Genomic DNA, 21,604 nt, shown 5'->3' on the forward strand with positions numbered 1-21,604 from the left:
GCTTTCCAGAAGTTGGAAGGGGGGTAGGGACCCAGAAAGGAAGAAAAGAGAAGTCCTCAATCATCATGTCCTTAATCATCTTGCTGTGGTCACCATCAACATTTGAATCCCAACTTGGTTATATATGTTAAAGCAAGTGGTTTTTCTGAGGCTTGTTTTTCTAGCAAGGGTGCCTGGCAACCTTGCTAGGATAACCTGCTTGAAGTAAACTAAGCATTAAGGCCTTGAGAGCAAAGAAAAGGTCAAAAGAATAGGCTCAGTAGGGGGGAAATGGTCTTTATTAGGGGAAGCAGAACTTTCACAAAACCCTTTTCCTGCTGAGGCTGGAGGCTGATGTCTTGTTTTCAGCTGGCTGAACCTAGGGAAGAATGAAACATTTCAAGTTAATGGAAAATACCACTACAAGTGATAGTAGCAATTGGCAGTAAATGGCTTTGGGAAACACAATGGCCAACTTCTCAGTGAGATGGAAAACCTGCTTTGGGGAAGAGCCATGGTTTGGTGGTAGAGCATCTGTTTGGCATGCAGAAGGTCCCAGGTTCAAGCCCTGGCATCTCTAGGCAGGGCTGGCAATGTCCCCTGCATGAGACCCGAGAGCTGCTGCAAGACAATGTAGATAATACTGAGCAGAATGAACCATTTTAAGGCAGCTTCCAGCATTCCATCACTGCTTGGCCACTTCTGCCAGAAGCTTTCCCCAGCATATAGAAAATTGGCATGCCAAGGAAAAGAAAGCTGCACCCTTATTGTAAACATATAGGCCTGGTTTACTTATTTATGCAATTTATGCACCATTAAAAAACAAAACAAAAACACCTTCCCAAAAGTTTACAAGCCAGATGTTAAACATACCGAAATATACAATTTAAGTTATCACTGAGGTGGGACAGAGAAGTGCGTACTGGCTGAAGGGAAGGCAAAGGAGCTAGCACGGCTCAGGAACAGTTAAATGAAAGTAGTTACTGAGGGGAGAGGCCCCACAAGTTCAATCCCTGGTATTGCCATGAACAGAGGATCAGTAAGTGATGGAAAAGACTGCTGCCCAAGACCCTGCAGAGTCTCTGCTCATCAAAGGAGACCATACTGAGGTAGACTGATGAAAGGTCTTAATTGCCCTGCCCTAAGCTCTCTAGTCCTCCAGTGTGTCCAAGTGGAGAGATCATGTCTCCCTTCCAATGAGCATGTTGCAAAAAAACCTTACAGTCTAGTAGGGAAGCTGAACCATTTTAAGCAGCAATTAACCACGTGGCAGCCCCATCTCCCAACTTCCAAGGCAGCATTAACAGCACCCTCCCACCTACTGTGTAGTCACTCCAATTGATTGCTCAGAAACCCCTGTCAATCAGAGGCCACTTGGGTCTAGAGCTCTTAAAAGTGGAATGTTGCCAATACTCCTTTGTCCCTCATCCTGCAACAAACTCCAGAGGCTACCAAAAGAGTATGTTTGGCCAAGTATAGGATTAAATTGGCCAATGTTCTGGTGTAGTGCTTGGTATTCCTCCTGTTTGTGTGTGTACTTGCTGGGTACATGCTACTCCAGAGTATTATCTCACACAGGAAACGTACTGGATACAAACTCCTTTTGCAGAAACAAGAGTTAATAAATTTGCAACTATGAATGAAACTCAAGAGCTCAGTGGCTGTTAAATAAAGGATGAAGATCAGAATTGCTATAAATGAATCAATCAAGATTATGAAAGCAGGAAGGAATAAGAACGTCACATCCTGAAACTCTGTGCACGGGAAATCACCTCAAATTGTTTAATTCAGTTTTTGAATAATTGGCTCTGTTTTTAATTGGATTGTAATTTGGTATTGTGATAATGCAGCTTTTATTTGATTTGTATTAAAATAAAAATTATTATACTATGCTGCTCAGAGTAGATCCATTGAAATTAAGTTACTTATGTTAGCTTATCCATCAATTTCCATGGGTCTACTCTGTGTAGGACTAACACCTGCTCTTTCTTCCCTCTCTTTCTATACTCCACTTAAATAAACTGTTTCACTGGATTTCTGGGCTGGGCTGTACTGATTCAAGGGCTGGTTGTCCCTCACAACATTGCTTAGACCATTTGGGCTGCTCTACTGGTTTAAAGTGCCGGACAGATCAGGAGGGGTGGTGGGGCTGAAGCTGCCATGCAGGAGACTTGGAATTTACCTGGCAGTCCCCCTACTCTTAAGAAGGCCACTGTAAGACAGTGAGACTCCTGCACCTTTCACTTGGGTGACAAATGAGCAGGTGATGGCAAGAAGAGGAAGAAGAAGAGGAATGTGTTACCTGTTACTAGTGAGCTCCTCTACCAAACTTGCACTACAGCAGGGTATTTCCAACCTTCACATAAGTCACTTTCATATGTTAATAATTTGAAGGAGGGGTAAGCAGCCTGACAAATTGGGGGCAGGGGTTGAGACAACTCAGTAACTGATGCCACAATGCCTTCTTCCTCTTTTCTGTTTTTGGCAAGACAAAGGCTGGTTTACAACCTCAAATCCATTGTCTACATTTCTGCTGAGTGAGTGGCCCAAGGAAAATGAAAAGGAGTCAGTATGTTTTGTTTTTTTAAAAATAATTTTTATTAACTGGCCAATCACATCAAATTAAATCACATCACATAAATTCCAAATTACAAAGCCAAATTTTTAAATTTTGTTGGGGGAACCCATACTTCAAGATCCAAAGGGGGATTCAGATCATCTTCTTATTACTGCGTTAATGTCCAAATCAGTCCCAATCAGTCCAAACAAAATTCATAATTCTATCCAGTCTTATCTTGGTGTTTCCACATCATATCTTGTTCATATAATTTCTATTTTTCCTTTACGATCTCTTCTGTTAGTCTCCTTAAGCCGATAAGCAAAATAATAATCCTGTGTGGATTTCCCGTTCCTCCACTAAGTCCAGATGGTTTCCATATATCTCCTTCGTAGATAGCATCGCTCTTTCCATCATAAATTTGGCATTTGTCACTCTTAAGTCCCACCGAGAAGTTGATCCACGATATGTAAACAACTCTATTTCTCTCTTTCTCCTCCCAGACCCAAGAGCTCCAACAATGCCTCCCAAAATGGCGACGGCATTTTTAACTGCGTCATTCCAAAACTCTTAGCTTTCCAGCTTCATCTTGAAACATTGCTTTGGTTCGAAAGTTTATCTCCACACAGCCTTAAATCCACAGCTTAAGTCCTTAGTTTCTGACTCATTAGGGGAGGGGCTTCTTGTTAAATCACATAAGAAAAAAGGAAGGCAGGTTTTCCCCCCTCCCCCCTCAGTCATTTGTCATACCGTATCTTGACGTATCTTCTCATATTTTATTCTTGTCTTGTTATCAGAGATCTCTTCTGTCAGCAGTCTTTACTCCCCTTTTTCCTTGAAGCATGTGCAATTTATCTCGTCCAAATTGTTTCTTTTGAAGATGCTTGCAACTAGCGGCGCGAATCAGGGACGGCGTCCAGGAGTGCCGGAATCCCACAGGAGGGCTTTGTGCCTAGTGCCCCCACCCCCACAAATTCGGGGGTGGTATAGGGCACTGCAGGCAAGGGCCGTCCCCCCCACAATCCTGGGGGGGTTAAGGAGGCTAATTACCCCCATCATAGCCTCCAAATTACCTCGTGTGGGTCGGAGAGATGTTATTGTCAGCCATCTTCCGATGCGCCACCTAGTGGCCCCCCCGAAAAGAAGTCAGTATGAACCATGGAGGCATACAAAATTATAGAGGCAGAGCTAGTTTGGCCATTGATGTAAAGATTGAATCAGAATGTGCAACCCGAACATTAACTATTAAGGAATGTTTATTGCATTAAACAGGTAGAAACTGAGCTATCTTCCCCAAACATATGGAATGTGATACCCTCTGCACACACACTCTGAACAAATAACAGCAGTTTTGCAAAGCAGGTTAACAAGGAAATTTCTGCTGCTCATAAAGATGAACAGGCAGTGGGAGGGAGAAATGGAGAACGTAACAGCAAGGGCTAATTAATGACGGTAGAGGGTTTTTTACTTACTTCAAGGTTTCCTCGCGCCTTCCTTAAGACATCATGAGTTAAAGCCACTGTAAAAGAAGTACAACTATGTGAGTGTGAATGCTAGTTTTGTTTTTCAAAGAGGGGTATATGAAAGCTCTTTTTAAGAAAGCCACAGACTACGTATGACGCTTTTAACCAACAGACACGATTATGTTCTTCTCCTATGATGTCCATCCTGCATGTGCTGCTTGGAAATTAAGTCCACTGAGTTCAACAGGACTTGCTGCTGCAAAAGACTCCAAGACTGCCTGCTTGAGGGATGAGTTTTCCCTCTTTTAGTTCCTATATCATTCATTGGATTTGTTCTGCCCTACACTGCACACCTTGAGAATTCCAGTTTAAATAATAGAATTTCTAAAATTAAATTCTGGCATTAAAGTGTGCATAGTCTGCTGCAGTTTTATTTCATTAATGCCTTGCCCCAAAGGGGAGAGGTGTAGCTCAATAGTCCCATAAGGTCCCAGATCTGAATAGCAGTCAATTGGGAACACCAGTGGGAGAGCATTCCTCATGAACATATTGGGATACAACTATGAGAAACCTAAGACCTTGATGCCTGTTAATAAAAGCAAGCCCTGCCATGGGCAGTAGGATGTCACCAGTAGCATTTCCATCAAAGTGATTCATCACTTTGAAAGGAGTCACAGGGGAAGGCAGTATCACCCCTTTGATTCCCTGTCATAGTGAGGTTTGCACTCTAGAGTGAGAGATAGGGTGAGGTCAGCAGGCTTAGGTAAGCCTCTTAATGATGAGAGATGGGATGGGGTAAAGAACTTGTGAGCTTGTGTGAGAGCCAGGGTGGGTAGATGGGAGTCCTGGGTGAGAACCAGGAGATAGATAAATGTTGAGTGGGGAGGTATGTAAGAAGAAAAAGAATGCATGTGTGGTATCATCAGTACCTGATTATGGTGTAAATATCACTTTGTGTGATAGCTTGCACCTTTGTATCATTTGTATCCTCTTCCAGTCTCCATTTTGTGATGTGTTGCATACATTATCTTTTGGGGTTATGAGTGGGATTGTTTTTACTGTTTTTATTGTTTAAATTTTAATTGTGTTTTTATATGTTGCAACTGTCCCTAGGACAATCTGGTGACGAGCCAGCAATAAATATAACAAACCAACAATTTGGTTCTTGTGAGAGACAGGATGCTGGACTGGATCAGCCTTTGATCCTAAGAAGAGCCCTGGTGAATCAAACAGAAGCAAGTTCTCACCATTTTGGTTCTTTGCCACTCTGAACAAGAAGCTACCGGTGATTCATAGGCACACTATAAATCAAATTTCTTCCAGTATTTGTTGAGATCAGGATCCACATTCCCCAAGTTACTAATTCATTCCAGTTTGATGCACCACCCTGAGCCCTCAGGAAAGAGCTCTGCGGGGGCCTAAGTAAGAAAACAATCTTGTGTCTTGTGGAAACAATCCTATCAGCACATAGGATTGTTCTGCAAATTTGAAATGAATGGAAGGGATCACACAAAGTGGAGAGGAGGTCATCCACTTTGAAGTATCTGAGAAAGACACCCCCAAGAAAGAAAGATGCAAGAATAATGCTAGGATAGCTGGCTGTCTCAGCAGGTGCTCTTTTCCTGTGTGCCAGGAGTAGGGAGTATGATGCTCCATCAATTCTCCTGTGGGATCCACACACTCTGAGTCATCAAGAACCCCAGGTAAGCTCCCTAGCCATAAAGGCTCTCATCCATTGTGATGACTATCCTGGAGTGATCCTTGATGCTCATCCTGTCCAGGAGTCTGTGTTGTGTGTCCACCATTGGAAAGCCCTGCACAGTTGCGGGAGCAAGTAAATGCTTGGAATCAATCTGATCCTGAAGTGAATGAAGCATTCTCTGAAGAGGTCTTGTGTGGAGTCAAGGCCAGTAAACCAGATCATGACATGGCACTATCACGCCTTGGAGCTTTGCCAACTCCATCAGGTCCACCTCCTTCTGTCCCAGAATTTAGTCTCTGAGCAGTGTGAGCTTCGCTCTGCGTTCTTCAGAAAGGCACATCCTACATGCCTGGGTATCCAGTCACACTCTGAGATGCTGGATAGGCTCCAGTGTCACTTCTCTCAATTTACAAGTCTGTGTTGCTGAAGGAAGCCCAATGATGTTTATGTCCATTATGCACTGTTCTCTGCTTGGAGACAGGACTTGGTTGTTGTCTAAGCATGGGAAGACCCTGGAAATGGCTTCCGACCCAAAAGGGAGACCCCTATATTCACAATGGTGGCCTACACAGCAGAAACACAAAAAAATTCAGTGGCCCTGGAATGTTCTTGTTTTAATTTTTATTATGTATTTTGTTTTTATTTTGTGATTTTATGTCGTGAACTGCCCTGAGACCTGCAACTATACAGTGGCCAATAATAATAATAATAATAATAATAATAATAATAAAAATATGCAGGCAAGTCTCTGCAAGGTTGATTGATGCCATACAATTGCTCTTGTCCAGAGACTGGACAATTGGAACAGAATCCTGAGTACCTCTGGAAGACTGGGACTTGTTCTTTTTCTCTGATGTCAAATAGATTGTGAATTGCTTTCCCAAAGACCAGGTGTTTTTTGGCTGTTGATGATCATCAGGGAGTGGGGATCAATTTCTCCCTTGGAAGCTTCGCTCATCCCATGAAGCAACCTGTGTGACCATGTCCAGCACCCATTTGTCTGTCATGATACAAACTAGCCTAAACTGAATGCCCAAAATGCAAGACTTGTGCTCCTTTACGCTCCGTCTCTTATGTCCTCTCCCCCTCTCCAAAGGGAGAACCTAATATGAAGAAAAAGTTGTCACTGGTTGATCCATCATTGGAACATGGAGCTTAGTCATGATCACCTTGGCTGAGAAGGACCAGTTTGTGCCCCCCTTTTTGCCTCTCACTCCACACCCCACATTTTGGTAAACGAATCAAGGAAGTAAAGGGTGGGTTGTTCAAGGACCCCATCTGGAAAGGATCCCCTTTCAATGTGAACCAAGGCTTTTCTGTCTCCAGGGGCCTTTCCATGGGAAGTTGGAACCTTGACAAGGTTGAAATGTACTCAGTCAGTTGGGCAGAAAGCTTGTAAAGAACCTCGTATCTCGAGAAGTTCTGCATAAAGGATTATACATTTGTTTTTTGTATGGGACCATCTGTTGTACTGATTTAACGACGAAGAGAATAAGCCCCTGCACCAAGGGGCTTACAATTAAAGCTATGATAATTAACACTAACTGCTGGAATCTGGGTGCCAGCATATACTTTTAGATATGTTAACGCAGGATAGAATTATTTGGTACTTTTATAAAATGTAAGCATTGTATCTGCACAAAGAGAATTATTTTACTATATCCACCATCCAACACAGAGGTGGAAACAGAGCTAACAAGCAACATTTGGAGGGGGGTGGATTTCATAACAGAGAAGCTCTTTTTAAAAATAATCTATAAATCATGTACCGGTGGGAAAGGATGTGTGTTAACCTTTAAAAAATGTATATTTGTGATGGTTTCAAAACTAATAATTGAAATCAAAAGCGGAGGCATGTTTCATTTCAGTGGCATGGTTAACTTTTGACATTTATACAGGTCCATTTCATGCACCTTTCAAGGGGGGGGGGAGCTAATATGGCATTTTCAGTACTAGATTAATTACTCCTTAGCAGGTAATTGCTAGCTGGACCAGTTCACTGAGCCGGTTTGTTCCTTCATCAATATGCTGCAGAAGAAGGTGAATGCATCTTTCTAATAAAGCAGGAAAATATGCATTTACTTTTTTAAAAAGGATGTGAAAGTATTCTCTGCTCATGCACAATACAGTCTTCCTGAACACACCCACAAAACTATCAATTTCTATGGGTTCTATAGACATGTATTCAGCCCTACAATACCAAGTGAATCAATAAGTTTGAGATTGGTAGCTAACTGACCAAGGGTGGATCCAGACCATCTATTAATGATCATGTCTGGGTCTACAATCTCAGCTGGATCAAAGATACTGTTCCTTGACAATGATGCTAAGTGAAACATTAACCCCATCTGGAACTTCCTAGTGTACCCAATGTGTGTTACTTTTGAAGTAGTCCCCTGATGTCACAGTGTCAGGAGATTGACAGATAGGCAGCCCTACCCACCTGCTGAAGTTGGGTCACAGGGAGAGGACCCCTTGGTGGAAGACTGCAGGCTTGGGGTTCACTGAAGGATTTGATGCATAAACCTCCAGCCTGTTTCCACAGGCAGCACCAGATTTCTTCCTACATTTAGTTCAATGGCCTAACAATGACTTAGAAGTAGAAAAGGAAGCAAAGAGAGGAAGCTCACTCACACTGATCAATGATGACTCTCTCCATGTTTTCTTTCAGCTGGTTGGTAGCATGTAAGCATTTGACTGTGCAATGCAGCCTCTTTTCCTGCTCGGCCAGTTTCCGATGGAGCTTCTTTATTTCTGCTTTCATGTGTTCATCCTGCAATGTAAGGCAAAGAAAACGCTGAAGTGAATAAGCTTTCTGACCCACCACATGGTACATGCACTTATATGTACATACCCAGAGTACTATATGTTCTGGGGGTGCCCCGTTTCCCTTTACTGTGGAACCTTGGTTGTCGAACACTTCAGAAGTCGAACGTTTCAGCTTTCAAACACCAACAACTTGGAAGTGAATGGTTCCATTTTAGAAAGTGCCTCAGAAGTCAAATGGCTTCCAAGGCGCATTTCTCCACTTTTTTCAATGGATTTTGCTGACAGGCAATTGTGCCTCGGTTGTTGAACATTTCAGAAGTTGAACTGTCTTCCAGAATGGATTACGTTCGACAACCAAGGTTCTGCTGTAATACTGAGTGAAAAATGGTCACATGCAAGAATGATACAAGTATGTGGCAGCCCTACAGAGCTCTGGATAGTGTGGTAGATCCTGCCATTGAGAAAGGTTTAGGTCTGAATAAACTAAGATCAGCAAAACAAATCTAGCCAAACTTTTGCAGCCCAAATGCAATATTGCGCTGGCAAAGCAGAGATGTTACAACACTTTCCAACATCATTAGGTGTTCTCAGGGTTTAGAGGGAACTCAAGCATAGGGCAACTGGCTGTCCAGTGCTTAGAGAAGGGGAGGCTAACCCATGACCATCATGTGGCTGAGCTACAATTTCTTGTCAAAATGGCCAATGACCAGGAATGATGGGAGTTGTAGTCCAGCAATATCTGCAGAGCCAAAGGTTCTCAATCCCTGATCTAACCTCCTGCCATTAGCTCACAGGACAAGAAGGTGCCTGCTGTTACAGAATGGTCATCCTTGCAAAAAAAATCTGAAAAGCCCTTCTCTTCTCTTCTCTATTGTTCACTCTACTGAACATTCTGCTCTCTATGTAAGAAGAGGTCCGCTGGATCAAACCAATGGTCTGTCTAGACCAGCATCCCGTTTGCAATTGTGGTCAGCCAGATGCTTCTGGCAGCCGAAAACAGAGCATGAACAGCCCTCTTCCAAAACTGCTGCAGTGAAACTTGGAGGTGCCATTTTAGTTATCATGCCCAACAACAATGGCAAAAGCAAACCCCAAAACTTAATCCTGTGCTGTATGAAGGACTTGGGCAGAGGAGACAAGCTCTGGGGCTTATTGGAAAATGATGTTCATTGCTGTTTCTCTACACATTTCAGAGTTAAAAACTACTCCTTCAGGAGTTGAAACATTCACAAATTTCTTAGGAAAAAACTTATTCTATGACTCCGCCCCCATGTTCTAGTGTACTGAGAGAGGGCACAAACATTATTTTATCCAAATTCTCCATACTGATGATGAGGAACCGGTGACACGCCAGGCATTGCTAGGCTCCAACTGCAGCATCCCTCACTATTGACCATGCTGTCTGGGATGGACAGAGTTTGGAGTCCAGCAACCTCTGAAGAACCACAGGACATCTAATGCTTGAGCACAGCCTAGGAGCAGTGTCAGAAACAGAGATATGAAAGCTAGGAGCTAAATGGCACCTTAAACCTAGGTTCTGGGTGCAACAGTGGAATGTCTAGGCATGTGGTTTTTTATAACAAGAATACAAAGCTGAAAATGAATGAACTGTAGCTAAAATATTATGTTCATTTTTTCACATGATCTAGTCCTTCCCCTGCCCACCCCCCAATATTCTTAAAAGGGTCTCTTCTTCAGTGAGTAGCTGGAAGCAGGGAGGTAGAAAAAAGGTCCTCCTTTCCTTCCACTCTGCAATTTTAATCTGAAATCTTAGGCGCACTGTGCCCAGAGCTCAGAAACTGCTTCTGCTAATGAACTGCGCCTAGAACAGTGGGAGTTTCGAACACTGCCTATGAGGGGAGGGTCTCCAAGGGTAAACCATCAAAGCTTGACACGGGTGTTGCCAGCAGGTTCCTATTTTTATCCTGCTAAAAGCACCAGAGCAGAATTTTTTTAGCCAGGTGGCAACAGGCTGAGCCAATTTTTATCCCCCCGCCCCCACCCCACGAAGAAGCTTGTGATGGCACTTGTGGCCTTCTGGACATTGCTGGACTCCTACTCCCAGCATCCCACACCATTGGCTATGCTGTTTGGGGCTGATGTGTGTTGGAGCCCAACAACATCAGGAGGGCTACAGGTTACCTACACATTATGCACACTTCTACTCTTTCTCTTGCTTGTATGTGATTTTTCCAAACCATTGTGGCTTTCTTTGCTGGCACTCAAAAACAGCACTTTGGGACTAAAGGTTCTTTGGGAAACTCCCTTCCTGACAGTGGCCAGCAGAAAGCACCCCCGTTTGGTGCACTCCCAACTTTAAGATCGAAACACCAGCACACAGACCTGAAACGCATAATCGACATTGTGGACAACTTTCATTGGGAGGGAGACTCTCCAAAGGAGCTTCAACAAACGAGCAGCTTCTTCTAGGTTATGCTGGATTGCACAAATGGTTGTAGAAAGCCTGCTCAGGAATGCCAGCTGTGGAACCTACATTTCAGAATTAGAAGAAGAAAGAGCGCTACATTTTATCCTTAAAAGATTATGAAAACGTAAGCTTTAATTAATGGAATAAATCCAATTTACTATGAATTCCAGATTCAGGCTGATGAACAAGTATATTGTGTGCCAGGCAAACTAATTTATTAGGTGAAAAAGGCAGCTGAATTATGTATTCTTCAAAAAAAGAAGGTGAGGATGGAGGGAACGGGGACTTAGCATAATCAATAACAGTCATTAATAACAGGCTACATTTACTACGTTTGCTGTGCCACTTGGAAAATACTTTTTCCTTTCCCTATTTGCATTTCATGGCAAGCTATTTGAAAGTCAAATGACTCCTGACATTAATTTAGGCAATATAGATGTTTCTCCGTTAGCAGACCCTTTAAACTGTTCTACTTAATGGTAAGCTAACTATCAGGGGCCAATGCAGAAATGTTTTTCTTTTGCAAGACTGATGAGGGAACAAAATGAAGGAGCTGCCAAAATGAAGAATGGAAAGGAAGCAAAGGGAGAAAACACTGAGTGGGACCAGTTGAAGGGGCAGGGAACTTGCTCTTAAGAGTAACCAGAAGCTTCCGGTTCCTTGCAAGACCCATATATCATGAAACTGCAAACATATACCACATCCACACCATACATTAAATGTACATGGCACCCCCCAAAGAATCCTGGGAACTGTAACTTACCCTCCCCTGCAGAGCTACAACTCCTAACACCCTTAATAAACTACAGTTCCCAGATTCATTGAAGGAAGCAATGCTCTTTACATGTATGGTGTAGATGTGTCCTTAATGATCATGCACCCAGTTCTGACAATCATGGTCTCAGTCATGGTGTTTACCGTCACTCCCAGTTCTTGAAGTCCTGCTTCTTTCAGAGGAAGTTCCAGCTCAGACAACCTTTTTCGCCCTTCCAAGATTTGCTTCCGTAAAGAGTTATAATCTTCGATCAAGCCAAGGATGTGCCGGCCATTTTTGTCTGCCCACACACAATGGCTGGGAACGAGGCAAGGGTCACTGGAATGGTTTGCCGGTGAGTTGCATCGGGAGGAACTGTCTGAATTATCCACAGCCAGCTCTGTATCTGAGGAGCACAGGAGCAGAGCGACCAGATCACACTCAGCATATCTAAGCAACATCTGCACATGAAACTCAGCCCCTTCTTGCACTCTTTATTGACTTTGCTTTCCCTCTTTCTACACATCACTTTAATTCAGAAGTGGGGAACCTCAGGCCCAGGGGCCAAAAGCAGCCCTCCAGGCATCTCCATCTGGCTCTCAAAACACTCTCCACACCACACCCCTCACCAGTCCTGCTTGGCATCCTTTTTAACTGGCTGGAGTATGTTGTTGAACTCTGATAATGACGCCTGCTTGCCTGAGTGGGGGACAGGGAGGGATAGTTTGAGTGTGTGTAGAAGCCAGTGTATTGTACTACGGTAAAATTTACATTAATTGCTCCATCCACTTTTGCCTCTGGCCCTGCCCCTCACTGGCATGTGCACACACACTCCCAACCTGGAATGTTGCCCAGAAGAGAATTCAGTCCCTGGGCATAGAAATAATACAGTAACAATGCACTGAATGCCATATTATTTAATATTTTCACATCAAAACACTCCAAATTCTATTTGAGTGGGGAGAAGCTATAAAAACATAATTAGACATGTTAAAGGGACGAGGGTGGCACTGTGGGTTAAACCACAGAGCCTAGGGCTTGCTGATCAGAAGGTCGGCGATTCGAATCCCCACAACGGGGTGAGCTCCCATTGTTCGGTCCCAGCTCCTGCCAACCTAGCAGTTTGAAAGCATGTCAAAGTGCAGGTAGATAAATAGGTACTGCTCCGGCGGGAAGGTAAACAGTGTTTCCGTGCGCTGCTCTGGTTCGCCAGAAGCGGCTTGGTCATGCTGGCCACATGACCCGGAAGCTGTACGCCGGCTCCCTCGGCCAATAAAGCGAGATGAGCGCCACAACCCCAGAGTCGGCCACGACTGGACCTAATGGTCAGGGGTCCCTTTACCTTTTTAGACATGTTAATGGAGGTTAAGAATGTTGATAGCTCCTAGTTATGATGACCAACATGGAGCTTTCAGATTTAGCAGACAGCAACATTGGGAAAGAATGATTTCCTTTATGCCCTAATTATGGGCTTCTTGGAGACAAATGATTGGCTGCTGTGGGAAACAGAATGCTGAACTCTGACCCCACAGGGCTCTTCTTAAGTTCTGTTTGTATTATCATGAAATCCCAGAGAGAGACAGTCTTCACTCTGGAAGGTATATTAAAGATACTTTCAGAGTCTTACAGTACCTGCATTCCGTGGCGCTATGCAGGTTCCGTACTTCCGTTGCAATTCAATGACATTGCTGTCCATAGCAGAGAATTTAAGATCTGGGAATCAAGAGGAGCAGAGGGTCATTAAGAAGTTAGGAGCCAGAACAGTGTTCATCCTCCACTTCCCTAATAGTGCTGTAAAAAGCAAATAAGTTAATTATCTGACACAGGGTGTTTTTTTAAAAAATTGTTTAACCACATGGGTTAACAAACATGGATACATATGCTATAATGTTATTGTTTTAGTTAAATAAATTGTTTAAATTGTTATCAAGGAAATTATTATTTTTCTCCTTCCAATAAAGAAGTACAGAAGAAAAGTTGTCCAAATATAAACAGTTAACTCAAACCTCACAATAATTTCATAATTATCTATGTATTTCTAATAGTATAACCAAATCAGTAGTTTTTGATATAACTGTAAAAACTACTCTGAAAATTTATTATTCCAAAACGAAACCTTCATCTGCTTGTAAATATTAAGATTATACCAGCAAGAATGTCTTTCTGTAAAAAAATGAGTTAAATCAAGTCTTACTGACGATTTGATTTAAATTAAATCCACCCTGATTCTGAGTAGTGCTAACACAGGGTACGACCCCTAAGATTCACACAGACACACTAAAAATCAAAGCTGGGCACCTCAAATTTATTTCCTACAAAGGTAACCCAACTTGCACCATAAAATTTAAATTTGCTGTAAACTTGTAACTTCACGCCTCTGAAACACACAAGCCCACTTCTGCATATATCAGCACAGTGTGATTTGTCTACATTTGTCTGAGCTCTACTCAGCAAGGTCAAAAGTACAAGACTAAGCCAGTCAATGGAGCTGCAATATTTGTTCTGTAGTGTTCTGAGCTACAGGGCATTCATTATGTTCTATGGCATTACAATGCTCTGGATGTTCCTTTTAATATTCAGATTTCCATGGTGGCTACTTCTGTCTCCCCTTAAGTTTCAAACTGCTAGAGTACTTCACTGAATCTCAATGCAAATAGTGGGAAAATATTCCTCTAGGGCATAAAATTTATTCTGCTGATTTATTCACAGACCATCCAAAGCACATATTGATTGTTCCTGAGTAATGCATGGCCTCCTGAAGCAAATGCTTGTGCAAGTAACAAGCCATTCAGGTAAGCAAAACTGTTTGAAAACTGAATTCAACAGTTCTACGGTAACAGTTATAGCTGGCAAACTGGTCCCCCACCTCCAAAGCAAAACATATGAATGGTTACGTAAGAATATAAGTAGAGCATTCCTAGATCAGGCCACAGACCCATTGAGTTCAGCATCCTGCTCTCACAGTGGTGAACCAGATGCCCATCGGAAGCCCACAGGCACTCTCCCCAGCACTGGTATTCAAAGCAACTGGCATTCAGAGGCATGCTGCCTCCAACAGCTGGAGGTTCCTGAGGCAAAGAGTTCAAAAAAGGCCGAATTGCCAGGTTTAGACTAGTGATGTCCAACCACACCCCTACAAAGATTGGTGAGGCCCTTGCAAAATCCCGCACCCCACAAAACCATTTGGGCTCTAGCAGCATTCTTGGCACGCGCCCCCAGAATCCTGAGCTCTTCAATCACGCTTTTGATAATGCACAAAAATTGGGTTGGTGGTGGTAAAAGGCAGAGGAGAGGTGGTTACAGGCAGTGGGGATCTCTCTCTCTCTCTCTCTCTCTCTCTCTCTCTCTCACACACACACACACACACACACACACACTGCCCTGGAAGGCCTCTCTTTAGCTGGAACTAACACCAGGACACATTCTTTGGGTGGGGTAGGTATTGGCAAAGATTACTGGGTAGCAGCAGGGTACCATCTCCATTTTGGATCAGGTTTAAAAGGGGCAGCTGGTAAAAGGCGAAAGATTTCGACGATAAAGATGAGTGTTTTGCCGAAAATGTTATTTTTATTTCAGACAATTCCGGTAATCAAAAGGGCAATGATATTTAAGGAGTGGCAAAAAATAATTTCAAGGTATATACGGCAGGGTAAGAAGCCAAGAATACAATTTAAACTGTTAACTGAAACGAAAGAAAGAGGAGGCTTCGCCCTGCCGGACCTGAAATTACCGTATTTTTCGCTCTATAAGATGCACCAGACCACAAGACGCACCTAGTTTTGGGAGGAGGAAAACAAGAAAAAAAATATTCTGAATCTCAGAAGCCAGAACAGCAAGAGGAATCGCTGCGCAGTGAAAGCAGCAATCCCTCTTGCTGTTCTGGCTTCTGGGATAGCTGCATTCGCTCCATAAGACGCACACACATTTCCCCTTACTTTTCAGGAGGGAAAAAGTGAGTCTTATAGAGCAAAAAATACAGTATATTATAAAGCATCTTGCCTCTGTTGGTTGAAGGAGTGGATGAAATTAGAGAATAAGGAACTGTTGGATTTGGAAGGTTTTGATAATAGATTCGGTTGGCACGCCTATTTATGGTATGATAAGAAAAAAGTACATAAAGGTTTTGAAAACCACATCATTCGAAGATCTCTTTTGGAAGTTTGGGATAGGTATAAAAACCTATTAGAACCAAAAATACCACATTGGTTATCTCCTTTAGAAGTGATGAGTGTGAAAATCTGGGAACAGTTGTGGACCACCGGTATGAAATTTACGGCATGTAATGCCTTAAGAGAGAATATTATGAAAATGATATACAGGTGGTACATGACACCAGTAAAGCTTGCAAAAATATATCATTTGCCCGATAACAAATGTTGGAAATGTAAAGAAAATGAAGGTACATTCTTTCACCTTTGGTGGACGTGCCCAAAGATTAAGGCTTTCTGGGAGATGATCTATAATGAAATGAAAAAGGTATTTAAATATACCTTTCTGAAGAAACCAGAGGCCTTTCTCTTGGGCATAGTCGGCCAATTGGTGCCAAAGAAGGATAGAACTTTCTTCATGTATGCAACAGCAGCAAGAATACTTATTGCAAAGTATTGGAAGACACAAGATTTACCCACCCTAGAAGAGTGGCAGATGAAGGTGATGGACTATATGGAATTGGCGGAAATGGCTGGCAGAATCCGAGACCTGGGAGAAGAGTTGGTGGAAGAAGATTGGAAGAAATTTAAAGACTATCTGCAGAAACACTGTAAAATTAATGAATGTTAAAATGATGTTGGATTGAAAATAAGTGGCATTAGCAACAAAGTTAATAAGAATATGCAAAAATGGATTGATAATGGATGAAAATATAGAGTTATAATATGTTAAGATATAGAGTTAAGATAAATGAAAGAGGGTAAGGATTTGTTGATTTAATTATGTAAATGGGAACACAAAAAGGGGAGGTGTGAGGAGGTCAAGGAAACAAGCTAATGAGTTTAAAGATACAAAAAAATGGATTTGTTTTTAATTTTTTCTTACTTGTTCGTTTTTTGCATTTTGTATTTTTATTTTTATTTTTTATTTTTTCAATTTTATGTATTTTTGTATGTTTTTTTATTTCTTTCTTTTTATATGTTTTCTTCTTATTCTGTAAACCTTTGTTTTTTGTAAAATCTCAATAAATATTTTATTAAAAAAAAGATGAGTGTGAAGAAAATCAATATGAGAGGGTGGTGGATAACTTATGGGGATATGATTATTAAAGAAGGAGGAAAATGGAAGTTAAAGCCATATGAAGAAGTTAAAGAACATGTAAACGACTGGTTGCATTATTATCAGATTAATGAAATGTTTAAAATGGAGATAAAGGAGAGAGATTTTTCAGAAAAAGAGTCAAAGTTTCAAAGTGAGATATTGAGTAATGAATTCAAAAATTTGTCTAAAATGTATAAACTGCTGTTAGAATGGTATATGAAAGACGAAGAGGTAAAATCGGTTATGATCCATTGGGCCAGAGATTTTGGGTATAATGTACAATTAGAGGAGTGGACTAAATTGTGGAACGAAAGGATAAAATTCACAGCCTGTACTGCATTAAAAGAAAATATGAAGAAGATGGTCTATAGATGGTATATCACTCCAGTTAAATTAGCAAAAATGTATAAAGTATGTAATAAGTGTTGGAAATGTAAAGAAAAGGAGGGAACATTTTATCATATGTGGTGGGAGTGTAAAAAGGTGAGAGTCTTCTGGGAATTGATATATAATGAATTTAAAAAAATGTTGAAATATACATTTTTTTAAAAACCAGAAGCTTTTTTGTTAGGAATGGTTGGAAATGAAATAAATAGAAAGGACCATAAAATATTTTTATATGCAGTATCAGCAGCAAGAATACTACTGGCCCAAAAATGGAAGCAGGAAGAATTACCATTGATAGAAGAATGGAGAATGAAATTAATGGACTACGCAGAATTAGATAAATTAACAGGAAGGATCCAAAACCGACGAGATCACAAGTTTACCAAGGACTGGAGTAAATTTGTGGACTATATGAAAAGCATTTGTGATACGCAAATAACGTTTGTGGGTTTACAGGAAGCTTTGTGAAGAAATAATATTAGAAACACTGTAAAAAAGGGAATAAGGGAAAAGGTTTATTTAAAATAAAAGGCAATGTTAAATTTAGAATTGTGGATAGAAGATTAGAAAACGGAAGCTTCGCGGATGAGCTGAAGGAAGTCAAAATTATGTATCTGTGATAATATTGAATATGTATGTTTAAATCTTGTATTGGAATTTATATAAAAATATTTTTTTTAAAAAAAGGGGGGCAGCTGGATCAGACTCAATGGGGACACTCTTTTGAATTAGGGGAGCTTGTATTTTGCCTTCCCTCCATTTGAAATCTCAAGCTGCCTCTAGGTTAGATTTGGTGGGAAGAGGGGATAAAAGCAAACAACACAGCACACAAATGCGTTCAGTTCAGCATATGTTTCCAACAAAATGGATTGGAGGAAAACCCCATCAAACCAACACAAAAAACCTGATTGTGCACCATACACCATACCGTTTATCCCAGTGTAATGCTGCAATTCTTGCTTTAAAAGGCAGCCGATATTTACAGTTGACCCCAAGCTGTCTCCCTCTCTCTTTCCTCTGGAAAGCTGTTCTTCCAATTTTTCATGCAACGTCTTGTTTGCCTTGATGCTCCTTTCAAGCTGCATTCTGAAGTTCTGTATTTCAGTCAATAGTTCATGCAAGTCAAGTGGATGGTTTTGATCTTTCCAGCATTCATCCGATCCGTCACGGCCAAGATCTTAGGAGTTGGGGTTTGTTTTTAATTACCATTGCAAACAATGAAAAGAGTCATTATTAACATGCTGGATGAGTGCATTTGAGCCAGATATTAAGAACTAACTACTACAAACAGTAGATGGTAATAATTTAAAAGGGAAGAGGGTTGCGCACACAAATACACACCCCTCTCCAACCTTAATTACTTCTATCCTCCAAAGATTTAACAAGAGCCAAAAAATAAATTTAAAAAATCACTTTGTCCGTAAAAGCTAATGTTGCATACCCAAGGTAAAATTATGTATATTAACGGACTGGGGGATATATATCCTGAAGGGCATTTGGAAGCATGGCATGAAAAAGAAAAAAACGGAAAGAAGGAAGAGTAGATACTGAAAATGAAGGCAGTTTCATCAAAAGCCTGGACAACATTTAATCATGGAAACTGAGAATCCTAGGTATTCTTAATCTGCCAAAAAGGCAAAGGTTTATGGTTTCATAAACAGATGGGCCATATCTGTGGTTGGAATGCTAAGCATTATTTTCCAGGAACACCTTTCTCCCTTGCAGCTAAAATCGTAACAGCTCACTTTTTAACCCTCTGCCTCAGCTCTAAGTTCATCAATGGAGGTATGAAAGCAGCCTTGGGCTTAGATGTGGGAAATGCAGGCTCTGTTTCCTGCTCAACTGTGTCCAATCTTGCCTTCTAATACAGTCACACTTACTACTGTAAAAATGAAGAGGAAAGTTTCTCTTAATCATCTGGGCATTTTTGTGAAATATGCCAGGGGCAGAACACAGGCCAAATGGCAGTATTTTAAAACTACCTACGCAGAGACAATTAAAAGCTCATTGCCTTTCCTGTTTGTTGCTAATAATTGGGGCTACTTGAACCCAATTAGCTGTTTTCTGATAGTGAACTTGAAGGATCAACTCTAGGATGAGAAATTCTAGAATTTGTGTTACCCCCCAAATTATCATTCCCTCTCTTTTCCTTCTCTCTTTCTTCCAGTGACATGCCATGTAACTGCTAAATGATGTTTTACAAGCATTGGGATCACAGCCATGTAAAGAAGTTCACTAATGTAACTAGTCCAAACATTTTACTGACAGATGTTAGGTCTTCTGCAGCCTAAAAGAAAGAGGATCCAGCATGCATTTGGCCCAGACAAATGGTGATTTAAAAGCTTCTCTAAGAAAATGATTTTTTTTTAATGGCTTCTCTGATGCAGAACAGAAACAAATGCCCTTCAGAGAGGTTAAATCTGCATTTGCTGCACCCCTGGATATGCGGTGCACTTGCATGAGGTTCACATAAACCCCCATACATGGTACCTTCATTTCCCCATTACGGGTGCATGATGGGTAGTACCAGGGAGCAGCAAGTGGTCCATAATGTAAAACCTTGCTTTCTAATGAAACTATGGGTGACAGGTAGCTAACCATTGGTTTCCCTGTGCTTACAGGAATTCCCAAACTTGAATATCAACAGAGAATGCAGGAACAGAGGAAAAGGATGCAGCAAACATAAGGATGAGCAAAATGGCATGACTGGTTTCCTTGGGACTGGTTTCCATCTTCTAGTTAATCTCAGTGATGGGTAAGATCCAGGTGGGTACATCTGGATGAATTAGTTCTTACAAGTTTCTCTGCAAGCATTTAGTAACAGTTTGCATCCTGCATCCCAGGGGTCACCAAGCCACAAAACAGCTGTTGCGTAGGCACAGTATAACACAAAATGTCTGCCACATTTAAAAGCACATAGAAGAGACATGACCACAAAAGGTGTGGGCATGCCTCTCCTGCCTCATCAGCAGCTCTATCAAAGAGGAATAAAGCACCAACATCAGCCACCAAAGCACTTGCTCCAAGAGAGAAGTACTCTCCTCTGTTCATCTCTCCTCTGTTCAGAACATCTCTCCTCTGTTCAGAACGGAGAGGATAGGTGTTCAATCTTGGCAGCAATTGAAATGTAGGAACTGAGCAGGAAAAGCAAAAGCCTAGTGTGAATTTCTGAGGGAGCATATAGTGGGACCTACCACCAAGATCATATTGTTTCATACCTTTTTGACTTCTGATTGCTTCATCTAACTTTTCATATACCTTCAGCTCCAGTTGCAGTGAGTGTAGTAATTTGTCGTTCTCTGACAGCTGATGCTGTTTGGCGTTCAGCTCAATTTGCAGCCTGTGACATTCCAATTGAACTGGTCAGTATGAGTTTAAACATTGGCACCATAAATTGTGGCCAGGCTGTGCTAACACAATTTTTGCTATCATGAAAAACCAATGATGCCTCAGGAAAGAAAATTTAGAATTATAGGACTAGAACAGACCAGGTCATTGACAACTCCTACCCTAAGGAGGATTTTTGATGTTATCAGCCCTACACAGACTAACCCCCCACCATCCAGATCACAGTTCAGGATGGAGATGATCAACTTGACCACACTCAGGTCGATGCAGAATGGATAGCTGCAGAAACTTGAGCAACCCAACACAAGGAAAGGATCAAACCTTCCAAAGCCACTAATGCATGATTTTGTCCCCAATTGTTTGGGTGGTGGCAGTTGTTGTTGTTGTTGTTATTTCCTGCAATGTTTAGCCTACACATCCTGATGGCCGCACTAGAGGCTACCTGCCAATGTTTTGTTTTTAAAATCCAATGCTCACTGTATATAGAAAAGCAGTTTCAGAAAGGCAGCAATTTAGAATGGAGCACTGGGGGAGGAATTAAAGTCTTTCCCATCTGCTCAAAACCCCCCTCAAAGATGCTAACCCTCCCTCTCTTGCAGGCTTCCAGATGCACTTGCAAGGGTAAACATACATCTGGAAAAGTGGCTGGGGGAGGCATTTTGAAGCACAAAGCAGTACATAAAAACATAGGAAGCTGCCTTCTATTCACACTAGTGGTCCATCTAGCTCAGTTTTGGCTATGCTGAGTAACAGTGGCTCTCCAGGGTTTCAAAGGTGGTTCTCTCTGAACTCAATCTGGAGACATTGGGGAATGAGCCTGGGACCTTTTCTATGAAAAGCCGATGTTCTGTAATTGAGCCATAGCCCTTCCCAGGAGGTAGTGAGAAGGTTTTAAACACACTCTCTCTTCTCCCATCATCTGCTCCTGAAGCTGATTTTACATAAACAAAGCAAATACGTGACCTGT

General features: G+C 41.7%; 1 protein-coding gene across 6 annotated transcripts in view; it reads right to left on the bottom strand.

Moving 5' to 3' along the window:
- Window positions 1–260: 260 nt before the first annotated feature.
- CDK5RAP2 (CDK5 regulatory subunit associated protein 2) overlaps window positions 261–21,604 on the bottom strand; it is a 135,805-nt gene continuing 114,461 nt past the window's right edge. For all 6 annotated transcript variants that reach the window (XM_083597132.1, XM_083597129.1, XM_083597131.1 and 3 more), the window contains 8 exons: window positions 20,508–20,629; window positions 18,218–18,466; window positions 13,285–13,365; window positions 11,817–12,058; window positions 10,814–10,960; window positions 8,336–8,474; window positions 4,009–4,055; window positions 261–358 (listed from right to left, as the gene is read on the bottom strand). In XM_083597132.1, the coding sequence (XP_083453258.1) occupies window positions 299–358; window positions 4,009–4,055; window positions 8,336–8,474; window positions 10,814–10,960; window positions 11,817–12,058; window positions 13,285–13,365; window positions 18,218–18,466; window positions 20,508–20,629 (1,087 nt within the window). In that variant the 3' untranslated portion in view covers window positions 261–298. The remainder of the gene's footprint in view (window positions 359–4,008; window positions 4,056–8,335; window positions 8,475–10,813; window positions 10,961–11,816; window positions 12,059–13,284; window positions 13,366–18,217; window positions 18,467–20,507; window positions 20,630–21,604) is intronic.

Source organism: Podarcis filfolensis, assembly GCF_964270895.1.
Source record: "Podarcis filfolensis genome assembly, chromosome: Z".
Lineage (NCBI taxonomy): Eukaryota > Metazoa > Chordata > Lepidosauria > Squamata > Lacertidae > Podarcis > Podarcis filfolensis.